Here is a 12,448-nt window from a genome sequence, read left to right on the forward strand (position 1 = left end):
TTTGTATATTATGTATCTTGTACCACTGATTTATTTTTCATTACACAAAACACATCTTAACAATGGCTGGTCTGCGTAGGTAAGAATAGTTTTGTTTTTCATGACATCCATATATTAATCTTACTTCAATGTTATAATACATACATGTAATTCCTTTTTGCCTATTCAAGCTGCACAAGGTATTTGAGTGCTCTAAAGATGATTTTCAATTGTGCTTTAACAAAAACAAAAATATTATTGCATGGCTATCCTCTATACATTACACTTATTTGCACTTCAGAAATGTACACACATTCATGTCAGTTCATATTCAATACATTCTTTTACTCAAATCTTAGACATATTCAACTGCATTTTTCAGAAAGACTGTTCAAAACAAAAGTGCTTAAGAAATTTATTTCTTTACTCTAAAAACCTTACAAATTCACTTGCACTTTGAAAGACTGGAATTATAGTGCTTCAAAATAATAATAGGTCTAATAATAATATCATGCAAAACTTAATACAATGTTTCTAAGTGCTGCATACTCATTCTATAAAATATACTTGTAGAGTTTATGTACATATATATATAAATATGTGTGTGTATATATATATGTAAACTACTGCAACTCTCAAAAAACTGAACTGAATGCATACATGTAAACGGGCATTATTTGATTTGCAGGGTAATATACAGACACATGACACACAGAATATTGATTTGTTTTCCCCGATTCACTTTTGTTTAAAAAAAAATCATAAATTTCCTATTGCACACTCAGCTCACAGATGTATGTTTCACAAAGCTGTTTGTAAAGTACTAGTAACACATGACTGGGAGCATGCATGTATTACATGCTAAGTCAGTTATAATTATAGGGATATATCAAAATAGCAGAAGAAATGGTCACTAGCCATGCATAAACTCATCTGTAACTTGCAAACAGGTACCACAAATCCACCAAAAGTCGCCCGAAATGAACTCAAGTTCAAAGAGGAGATTCTCGGCTTTAAACTGGCACAAGGCAATAGTAAAGGATGTTCACCACCATAGAATATCGCTTTTTGAGAATAAAGGAAAATTAGCTAAGCTATTGGAGCACCATGACTCATCCAGTTTTGTTAAAATAGGGTGACAAAAAGAACAAAATTAGAAATCGAGGTGTCAAGAAATAGCCCCCAATATTGGCATACTAATTAAGCATATCCTGTTCATTGTTATGGACAAGTAGTGGTGAAAGAGTCTATTATCAAAGGGGAATCAGAGTGCAATTGAGCTTTCGAGTCTCCAGGATGAAGTAGTTTAAAGTGATTGGCTAACATTGATTTGACTTTTTAAAAATCTGAGCTAGAAGGTCACACTTGTCACCTGTGTCTGTGATATGTTACAAAAATGAAGCCCAGAAAAAAATCGCATCCAAAAATCATTTAGTGCTTCAAAAAGTGAAATACAAAGTGACTGGAAACACCATCTTAATTTCATCCCATACACGTGTGTTCTATTTAAGCGTCTTTAAGACACCTAATTACATGATCGAGGTTTGCCTTGTATTTTTAGCTTTTCATTCTCAATAATGGTTGTTTTCAGGGTTTTTTAGTTCTAATACATGTACTTGTACACATGTTTCATCTTGGTTTGAGAATTTTTTAAATCGACTGCTCACAAAGTTAAATAATACCTTTAAGTTATCCAAAGACTAAAAATTGGGTTGAATATTTTTTTTTTAATCGGCACTCGCAATTGCAACGCAAAGCAATGAGCAGCAAACTGATTTGTTTCTTTGTTGTTGTTGTTGTTTTTTGGGGGGTGGGGGTATAAATAATAACTATAATATATGCAATTTGTTAGGTGCCATATCCATCTCGTAAGAGATGAGCAAGTGAAGGGGAGGGGGGGGGGCAAACAAAATTACAAGTAACAGAAAATCATTGATAAAATGAGTAAAGTTAAATAAGTGAGTTAAGTTAAATCATCAAATTCAGCCCATGATGTTAATAAGGGTTAAGATTAATTTAGTACTGAATCCAAAATTTAACAAATTAAATATACAGTAAAAATCAACTTATCAAGTTCATCTTCAAAGTATATGTGAACATGAAAAGAAAAAGACTGGGACATGATCCATTACTGTGATTTGAAGTGTTGATCACTGGCTAACAAAAGGCAATATATGTAAGTTCTATCCTTCAAATACATATTTTATTATATTGACTTTTTGGCAATATATCGCTTTTAAAATAAATATTTCCAAATGAAAAAGGAATGGCAAGTTAATCTGTAAATGTGGAATATATGTAAATAAAGTGTTCGTAGATTTTTTTTCTATTTGCAGGTGGTTCTACAGCTTTCAATGCTCAAGCAATTTCCATATCTGTATTTCAAAAATGGCATTTTATAGTAGACATGTATCAAGACATTGCAAATGTTTTTTTCAATCAATATAACATTTCAGGATGGGTCAAACCAGACCTATAAAGCTTCATGCCATGAACAAAGCAGTATATTCTTGTAGATTACCATTTCACTACCAGTAAAAACTGTTTAGTGACAACAAACAACCTATATGCACTGATCCATATAACTTTACAGTTATGTAATAGACTTCATATTTCACATAAAATATTTCATCAACATTGATATGAAACCAAATCAGCCTTAATATGAAACTACATGTATAAACTTACATTAATGGTTCACCTGTATAACATGTTTAAGTACAGTATGGACCTTGTTAAAGAGGATTAGTATCCTTTGAGAGAGAGAGAAAACAAAAATAAAGTGTAAAGATTTTTTTACTTCAGACACAATTTCTTGACAGTTTTTAAGTGCAGCATATGCAAGACTAGCTGCATACACATGCATACATGGCTTACATAATCTACACATTTACTTGACAAATACGAAGTATGTTCATTTTAATCAGCAACACTCAATCAGTAATTCTGCATGATAACACAAAATAAATCATATATCTTTCTCATTTCAGCCACGTAGAACTTTGTCCTTAAGGCACGTCTTCCAAAAAAAACAAAAAAAACAATTACAACCATGTTGTCTGCTAATACATATGATCTATCAAGAACTATAATTAATCATTAGTTTATTGCAATATGTGTATCGAGTTTAAAACTAAAACATAACAATAGAAGACATACACTGAATAAAAAAAAAAAATGTTCTCGATGATAATTTCATTGAAGAAATAATGCACATCTTACATTGCAAGATGGGTAGAAATTGGAAGAAAGAAGATGGTGGTATCATCTTTATTCTGAATTGGTTGATAGAAATGGTATAAATTAAAGAAGCAAGCCAATAGTATTTTGGGTGTTCCTATAATGTCTCCCCCAATGAAATTTTAATTTGATGTCACACATCGATGTTCCTGGGGCCCGTCTTATAAAGATTAATCCAATCGATCGCAACTATGGACGGCCAGCAACGTCAACATGTATTATTCATGTTTGTTCAAAATATTTTCTAACTATGATGTATATTCATGCATTAATTGTTTTCTTGAAAATTCACTGTGCTTCTCTTTGTTTAAAAAGGACATTGTGCAAATTTCCTATTGAAAAAATTATGACACTGATGGATTTCCATAGGGTTACGATTGATTGGATCAATCATAACTCTTTGTAAGCCCTGGGGAGTGTTTCATCAACATTTTCATCCGACAACTTGTCAGATCTGACATCTTTCTCTGATGTTGATTGGCTGAGAGGTACTGTTACTATGGTAACTGTCGGATAAAATGGGACTTGTCGGATAAAACGTCCGACAAGTCCTTTCATGAAACACTCCCCTGGATGCCTATTGTCAACAGACAGTAATATTATTTTAAATGCCTCTGATTACAATGAAGACCAGGATCATTTACATATCTGGCATAATTTAATTTGGTATCTTTAAATCGAAACAAGAGAATGTACAGAGATGAAGACTGAATAAAAGCCAGTTCTCATCAAAACACAGCTGCTTCCTTGAGAATCAATGCTAAACAGGCAGCTAGACCACAAACCACAAACCCTACTCCAAAATGAACGCCTACCGTCTTCATATCCTGTGGGAACAAGTAGGACGAGAATACAGTCGTAATTTCAAAGAGCCAGTACGAGATGAATAAATAAATGGCTGTAGCAAGGGCAAAGTTCATGAGAGGGTAACCTGGTATGTAGGCGATGAGGTCTTTGGCGTTGCTCTGCAGATAGATGTGGAGTTGAGAGATGTACGTTTCTAAGGTGATTTTACCAAGGAATGTGAAGAAGTAGAGGTAGCGTGTACGGAGCGCGGGGAACATATTACGTAGGAAGATGTAGGTTATTATGGGGAACCAGGATATATACGGATGGATCTGGTTATAGGCATATTTGTCTTTCAACATGAATGTGCGATACCAGATGACTGTTAGAACCAGGAGGATGGCGATGATGAATCCCTTGATGAGGATGGAGAGACGCTTGTCCCGCTTATCAATGTGCTTCTTATCGAGGTAGTTCATCCAGCGTTCGTAATGGGGATAGTTGTAGGCGCAGAGCATCCCCACAAAGCAAGCGTAGTGGTCAAGGCCAGCCCTGAACTGCCATTCATGGAGAGAGCCCCCATATGACAAGATGAACCACAATGGTCTGAAGATGTAGACTAGTAAAGGGGTGTCAAAGACAAGGGCGTTGCAGATGAAGTATGCTGCAAACTTGATGGCCATCCAGCGTGGATTCTCATTCCAGGAACGAAAGACAAACATGAAGAGGTAGACACTAAGGAACCAGTAGGTATGCATGGCACAGATGTAATATAACATGTAACTATTGTTTGTTACCATGACGACCAGTATAACCAGAAAATTTAGGCGGAACAGCATCTTCATCATTCGCCAGAGGGTGAAGTCCTTTCGCACCCAGAAGAACGAGAAGTTACCTGGAGAGGAAACAGTGAAGTGGGCTTGATATATTGATCATTGTACACACAGGTCAATGTTCATCATTTTCTGGTTACTTGATGCCTTTCGATATATTTTGTGTAAAACATTCAATGTAATAAATATGTATTCCATTTCCACATTTGTTCGTCCAAAGTAACAACTTATATTTTCTCCCAATGGGAGCCTAATTTTCTACAAGCTCTGCTTTTTATTCAGGTTCCTCACTTTTTTACATTTTGTAGTGTACCTTATGTTTAAATACTTATGTTAGATATTTAATTTGATCTTTGATACACTATGTTTACGAATACATTTGTTATGTATATTATGTTATTTGTTTTAAAAGTGGAATTAATAAATGAATGAATACCGGTTCAATCAAAATGTACATGCTCAAACAATTGCTACCCTTCTCTAACACCTCTTCCCTTCCTCTGCATTCAATTTCAATTGCAGCAGCTCTCTGATGCTATTAATATTCACCAATTTATAGTTCATTCTCATAATAGCAATATATATATACTAGGACAAATTGTATGTTTGCCTCCTGTAAGAGTAAAATTTTTAAATGTTAATTTTTCCACATTTCAACACTCTCTCTTGTTTCCCATGTATTAATCTATTAAATAATTACTTAATATTAGTCATGTATTTATTTATAAATGTACATATTTGGGAATAAACCCATTTGGCCTACCTCGCCATTGGTTATTTCAAATGTACTTTGTGTTTGAATATCAATTGTTTCCTTTACCGGTAACCTGATATCAAATATGACTTATTTATAAACAAATGAACTAAATAAAACTTGTGTTCTACTGCTTACCGAATCCGGTCATCCAGACATAGCAGGCAATGTACACACGTACCAGGTTATATGTTTCAGCTGCTTTGAAATAATGGTACCATACAAACATTACCTGCATCCAACCTTTCCATTCCTCAGTCTGGTCTCTAATTTAAAAAAAAATGACGAGAGAAAAAAATTAGACACCCTGGTAATATAACATAAAGAGAAATGCTTAGTAGCTATAAATATTGTACATGATCATGACTTTGTGTATGTATGGATTGCCATTGATTTACAGTAACTGGTCTAATGATTTACATGTATTCTTCCATTCATAAGAAACAATTTTATTGGGTGGGTCCAATATGTACATTACATTACATTGTAGACACCACCCCCCCCCCAAAAAAAGTGCTTAAAAGTGAACATTCCATGTCATGTGCACATTATTTGCTGAAATATAAAACAAATACATGACGATTCAATACAATCACCACTTTCTTACTCCCATCATAGTGAAACCTTGGTTATTTTTGTACAGTCGATTACAAAAAAGACAAATTTTCAACATTCACAAACTTTATGTTTGAAGTTTGAATACGTTTGAAGTTTACTATTGACATTTGAAAATTCTATTCTGAAAATGAAATGCAAATGCCTGACTTGATTACTGTGCGTTTACACAAGATTGTGCAAACAAATGTGCATGCATAAAGGGGAATCTTTTAAAAATCTTTATGAAGGGCATATCGCATACTGTAAATTTGTATGGAACCACCACTTGTTTGTCTTCTTTCCTGAACTACATGTATTTTTGTCTATAGGTATATCAGTGGTAGTGGCAGTTTTTTTTTTTAATCAGGCAGCAAGCGAAGCAAGATAATGCTTGCTTACTGTTAGCAACTTAGCAACCCGAGGACCAACAGCTGGGGTCCAAACTTAAGTCTGCCGTTATGGTAACTACCATGGTAGCAGGGCTCAAACAGCATTTTTAAAAATCAAGGTTTCCGTATATATACCACAATCATAAATCAAAACAGTCCTTTAGTTGATAAATGCAACAACAAAAAATCATCTCTTACATGTACATGTATCTCAATTTTTTACAAGTAAATTCAGTCAAGACAATCAAATGAAATAGTAGAACATTGTCAATAAAGTGAACAGATGACCATTGTACATGACCAATGAGAATGAGATGTAATCTGACTGAATTGATCTCCATTCTGTGTACTATTGAGTATAAAGGGATCTAATGAAATGTGTGATTTTGGCACATCTTATAGGTGGAATCCCAATCAGTATCTTTTCCCTTTTAACCACTCCAGTTTCTACACTGACAAAACAATGGAAGGGGGGCCTACAATACGTAAACAATACGTAAAGATAACATTTTCACTTACAGATTTTAGAAAAAAAAGTCATATCAGAATGATTACTGAAAACGATAATGGGAATATTTTAAGTTTAGCACTAACCTGTTGAGTAATTTGTCTGGACAGGTACGCACTGTGAATACACCAGCCACTAAGAACATGAGGAGTGTGAAAAACATGAACTGGTCTCTGTTATAAACCCTCTCCCCCACAGGCCACTCGTCCCAAACCTCACAGAAAAAGAAGTACAGCAAGATCACCCCAAGCCCCATGGTGTACAGCAAGAACTTTTCAAATGTTGGCCGGGATTTCACGGTAGAGAAATTGCTTGAATTGCTCGTGTTGGAAGTGTCATTTACCTGGGGACTCTCTGCTGTGTACCCATCTTTGTTTTTTTCTTTGATAATATCTTTGCCCTCCGTCTCCTCTCTACAGGCAACACTACCATTAGTCTCACTAGAATTCCTATAAAACCCTCTTTTGCCTTCGCTGTTCCCCATCCCATCATCATGATCATCCAGATCTTCTTGCCCGTCCTTTTCACCATGGTCGCCTTGGTTCCCAGCTTCTGCATCAACAATGATCACAGTGGCTGGTCTTTGCCTGCGAAAGATAAAGCTGCCTGCCAGTAGAACACAGCTGACAAGCCAAAGGATGAAGAGAGTTGCCTGAGGGATGGTCACTCTCACACCACCGTCTATTGCATTCTCTTCGGGATCAACATCTCTCCTCTCAAAATCCTCCGGTCTCTTAACGTAGCCATGATGCCAGTGGCCTTTGAAGAGAACTTCCATCCTCAAATGTGATCTGTAATTTCCTGAATGTTGAAAGAATAAAGTTTACTATGACAATGACAGAAAGAAAACTCTGAGTAGGGGGTCTTGAGTCATGTTAATACCTAGGGCCTACATTAAAATGTACATCGTGTGTAGTGTTGGATTATTATACCATTACCAGTCAAATCAATGTCAAATGGCATGATGGGAGAAATTAAATTTCTATCTAGCCCCTGTATTCCAAATTTATTTATGTAACTTTAACATACAAAACCTAACTCACTGTAACTTGTTTGGTTTAATAGTTTGTTAATTTGTAGTCTAATGTTACACTGTCCCAGTGCTCACCATGTCATCTGGAATCAACTCAACAAAAATTGAAGTTCTACCTGTCTCTAGTATCGTACCCACTTAGTACACCATTAAAGCTGTTAATGAAAACATTTTTGTTGTTGTTTTAAAGTATTTCTTTTAATTTATTCTTCCAGTGATATTTACAAACAGCAGTGAAATATTAACATAAACTGACAAATAATAACTTTTTTATATAATGTATTAAGGTACCAATAAAAAACTAATTCATAAACTACCATTAGTCTATTAATGGTAATACATAAATTTACAAATCAATTCAACTTGTCCAATACAGAAAATAATTAAAGAACACCACACCCGCACATCCTTGACATCCCACACAAAAATAAATTAATGCATGTTCTTTATGTAAAACATATATTTCAATTCAAACACGAATTCAAATTGTTTGTTATGAAATATTGATTATGGCAGCGAGTCCAAACTGCGCGTGTATCCATACTTCGCGGTCATTATCTAAAAAACTATTGATCTTTAAAATCTGACATCATGAACGTAAAAAGCGACCTAAAGTTACCCTTGCTCTAGCCGTAAGTTTCTTTAGGATGAGTTCAGTATTTATGAAAATATTGACAAAAATGGGCAAATTTGTCACCATTAGTGCCTGTTCCAAAGAAATCTGAATTTCTCAACAAGCATCACAATATTTTCAGAATATATATCTTCATTTTGCAAGTAGATATCATAAAAAATGTGAGTTACATGTTGTACTGACTGACTCTATAGCATTTTGCAATCAATCTGATATAAATATCTCACCTTTTGAGCTTGAATTTTTTTGTTTAAATCTCAACAAAAACTTTTGTCCGCAAAGTTAGGTCACACTTTTTCAGAACTGATTTCCAGCAGTGCAAATTTTGAGATCAGAATACCGGTGTTACGGTGTAACCCCTTGACCTACTTCACATTTTTGTCAATTAATGATTCTATAGTTTACAATCTTTCCGTCAATTTGGTAGCTATAAATATAATATAAAAGTATTATTTGAATTGATTTTGTATAAAATGTGATTGAATAATTTGTGAAAATATCTAAGCCTGATGAATATTTTTTAAATGTCCACAAAGTTTGAACACCCCATCATAGTCATTTCTACACTTACTAATACTAGTACTACTAGTAGGCCTACTTGCTTTTCTACTTAATTTTAAGTGATATGATGTCATCTAATATTAACAAATGGAGGCTTTGTTTGTCTGTTGTTATGTCAAACAGTAAAGTGGTAAACGGGTAGATCTAAAGTTAGGAATCTAATTTATTATTATTCTAAACACATTCACTGTACCGTACATAAATTTAAAATGATAAATTTTATGAACCGGTAATAATTAATGGCTAGCACTAGTTTAGATGTTTAATACGGTATTTTGATGATTATTGACCCGAAGTTGTGAACAAAACAAATTTCCAATATGGACAAATAAAGACGAACTTTGTCTCTCAAATTCTCATTCCCCGGGACCCCGGCCTTTTGGAAGCAGCGCTCGAGCGAGTGGGTTAGCTCTCTGCCTGCCAGGTCCCCGGCGCGTCGGGGTGCAGCCTTCATTGATTGGGCCATGGCCATGGATCCGGATCAGAGATCTACCACCACCAAGAAACACTGAACCTGAACTCTGAATTAGCAAGTGGAGTTCAGTGACCAGTAGTAATGTGTACCTAGTCATGGAAATTAAATTACGATTCACATGAATCTCGAGGTACTTAAAATTCATTATAAAATAGATCTAAGTTAGCGTTACCTTGTTCCTGTTCTTGTGCAGCAGCCACATCTTCGCTGCGCTGCGCTGCATGCAACATAAAGATCATAGAAGCACAAGATACCGTACTGTCCGATCATAGAGCTAGAGCTAATAGCTCATGGTACGATGGTACCGAACCATGTTCTATAGCTCCATGGTACAATGTTCGTCCGCAAATCGTGAAGGGGTAGATTGATTGATTTTATTCGTCAAGAATATCACAGTCCTAGATTACAAAGAAATTGAAGAATACCTTGACAGGATAGCCCATGAAAGCCAAAAGGCTTATTTCCAATGGGGTCCTATAGTTAGTATAAAACATTAAAATATTATTATTGTAACAAAAAGTATAAACTACGACAAGTACTGGAATATGGAAGAAAAAAAAATACATACATATCCATCAGTCAAATATAATATGTCAACATCTGAAGCAAACAACAATCTTCCTAATATATGAAACAAGGTTATATTTTAACTTACCCTACATTATCTACAATACTAGAAACCAACTGTAGGCCTACAAAATGTGTGATTTTTACTGGTAATACTGCTCTCGAGTAGCTTCCAGTTTCTTAGGTGCTTCTTTAATGAACTCTTCAATTGAGAAAATATTTTAACTGCTTTTACTTGGTTAGGAAGAGCATTCCAAGATTGGATGCCATTAAAATAAAAAAGTGTTCCCTATATGTCCTTCACGTTTTGGTAATACAAAATTAAAATTACTATTTCGAGTATCGTGCTTATGGATATTTGATACACGGGTGAAATTATTTGCTATATAATGATCTAATGTATCCGAATAGAATATTTTATGCACGTGGTGTAATACTAATTGTTGTGATCTGTGATCTACATGAAGTAATCCTGCCTTTTCAAGTTTATTACATCCGACATGTGCTCTTGGTCCTAAAACAGTTATGTATCTCACAATTTTATTTTGAATTATTCTTAGCTTTTTCTTATCCGTAACACCCAGACTAATTTATACCGCGTACCAAGCCGCATTAGCATAGTCGAATAGACATTGTATTAAAGCACAGTGAAAGCATAAAATACGTCTAGACTTCATATTCAAACAGGTTTGATATCTATACAAAGATTTTAAGCGTGAATTTGCCTTTTGACGATTGAGTCTACCAAACCCGTCCACGGTAGGTTACTTGTTAAATTACTTCCCAAATATTTCTCAGAATATTTTCTGTCAATAATTACCTGATTATTATATGAAACCTTGAAATCGTGTGTATATCTTAACTTTCGTTTTAAACAAAATAAAATGCTTTCTGTTTTCCCAACGTGTAACTGAGCTTGTTGTCAGACATCCATTCAATGCAATTTGCCAAATCTGCACTAAGTTTTGAAAAGCGTTATTAACATGAAGATTATATTCTATTCCATCATACGATAATCATCAATGCCATCATCATGATTACCATCTTCTAGAATCTACTCCCCCCCCCCCTTTCATCATGACCATAACATACTGACCATAATTATTCATCATGATTATCAATGTTCTATATATACCATAAATTAATTTAATGGGCCATATACCCCATGCACCTGATACTCCCGCCACCCCCCCCCCCCCCCCATGCGGGATCGAAAACCCTTACCATGGATGATCAAGGGGGCGGAACAACCAGGTCTGGAAAATTCAATTCAAATTTTAATATTCTTGCACATTGTGCCGATTAAGTATCCAAACTTTATTGAGACGATTCTCAATTGGAAGTTCACTCTGACCAAAGCTTACTGAAAAATAGCAGAAAAAATGAAAAAGAATTTTTTTTTGTTAATTAGTTTTGATAAAAATCCATCAAAGATTTAAAAAAGATATTTAAAATTTAATCTTTTTGATGACTTCATAATGCGAGCAGCTTTCCATCTATTGCGAAGTTATTACAATCAATAAAATGCAATTTTCTAAGAAAAAGACAAAAAATTTATGTTTTTTATTGTACCTTCAATATATCAACACACAAATCATTCCGCACCCACCCCTGAAGGGAAACTGTTTTAGTCATGAATCATAACAAAATTAAATTAATGCATTTTACATTACATGACATAATAATTATATGGGGCAGCTACTCGCGATCATATGCATCTCATATGACGTCTCAAACAACAAAAAAATTCGAACAACTTTCTCAATCTTTGATAGATTTTTCTAAAACCTGGCCGTATTCTCATTTTTGTTGTTGGTACTTTTACAACAAACTTTTCGTCGGAGTGAACTTCCCCTTTTAGTAGATCCGTATAGAATCGACGAAGTACTTGACATAGTGCCTAATCAATGCCTTAATTTCTATTAAGGGTTAATGTTTAAAAATGCTGTCAAATCTTATGAGTTCCTATAAAAGCAATTTCGTATGAGAGAGCTAACAGAGGGAGCAGCAGAAAATATTTTTTTGGTATGACACATAGGCCTATTCTTAATATTCACAATTTCTCAATTTTTCTGTTCTGTTCTTTATTTCT

General features: G+C 34.5%; 1 protein-coding gene across 1 annotated transcript; it reads right to left on the reverse strand.

Moving 5' to 3' along the window:
• On the reverse strand, positions 1-10,081 carry LOC129260400 (uncharacterized). Its single transcript, XM_064099519.1, has 4 exons — positions 9,962-10,081; positions 7,173-7,887; positions 5,731-5,858; positions 1-4,900 (listed from the first exon to the last, which is right to left on the reverse strand). The coding sequence occupies exons 1-4, from the start codon at positions 10,026-10,028 to the stop codon at positions 3,948-3,950; spliced, it is 1,863 nt and encodes a 620-aa protein (XP_063955589.1). The 5' UTR covers positions 10,029-10,081; the 3' UTR covers positions 1-3,947.
• Between the last annotated feature and the right edge of the window lie 2,367 nt (positions 10,082-12,448).

Source organism: Lytechinus pictus, chromosome 1 (genome assembly GCF_037042905.1).
Source record: "Lytechinus pictus isolate F3 Inbred chromosome 1, Lp3.0, whole genome shotgun sequence".
Taxonomy (NCBI): Eukaryota; Metazoa; Echinodermata; class Echinoidea; order Temnopleuroida; family Toxopneustidae; genus Lytechinus; species Lytechinus pictus.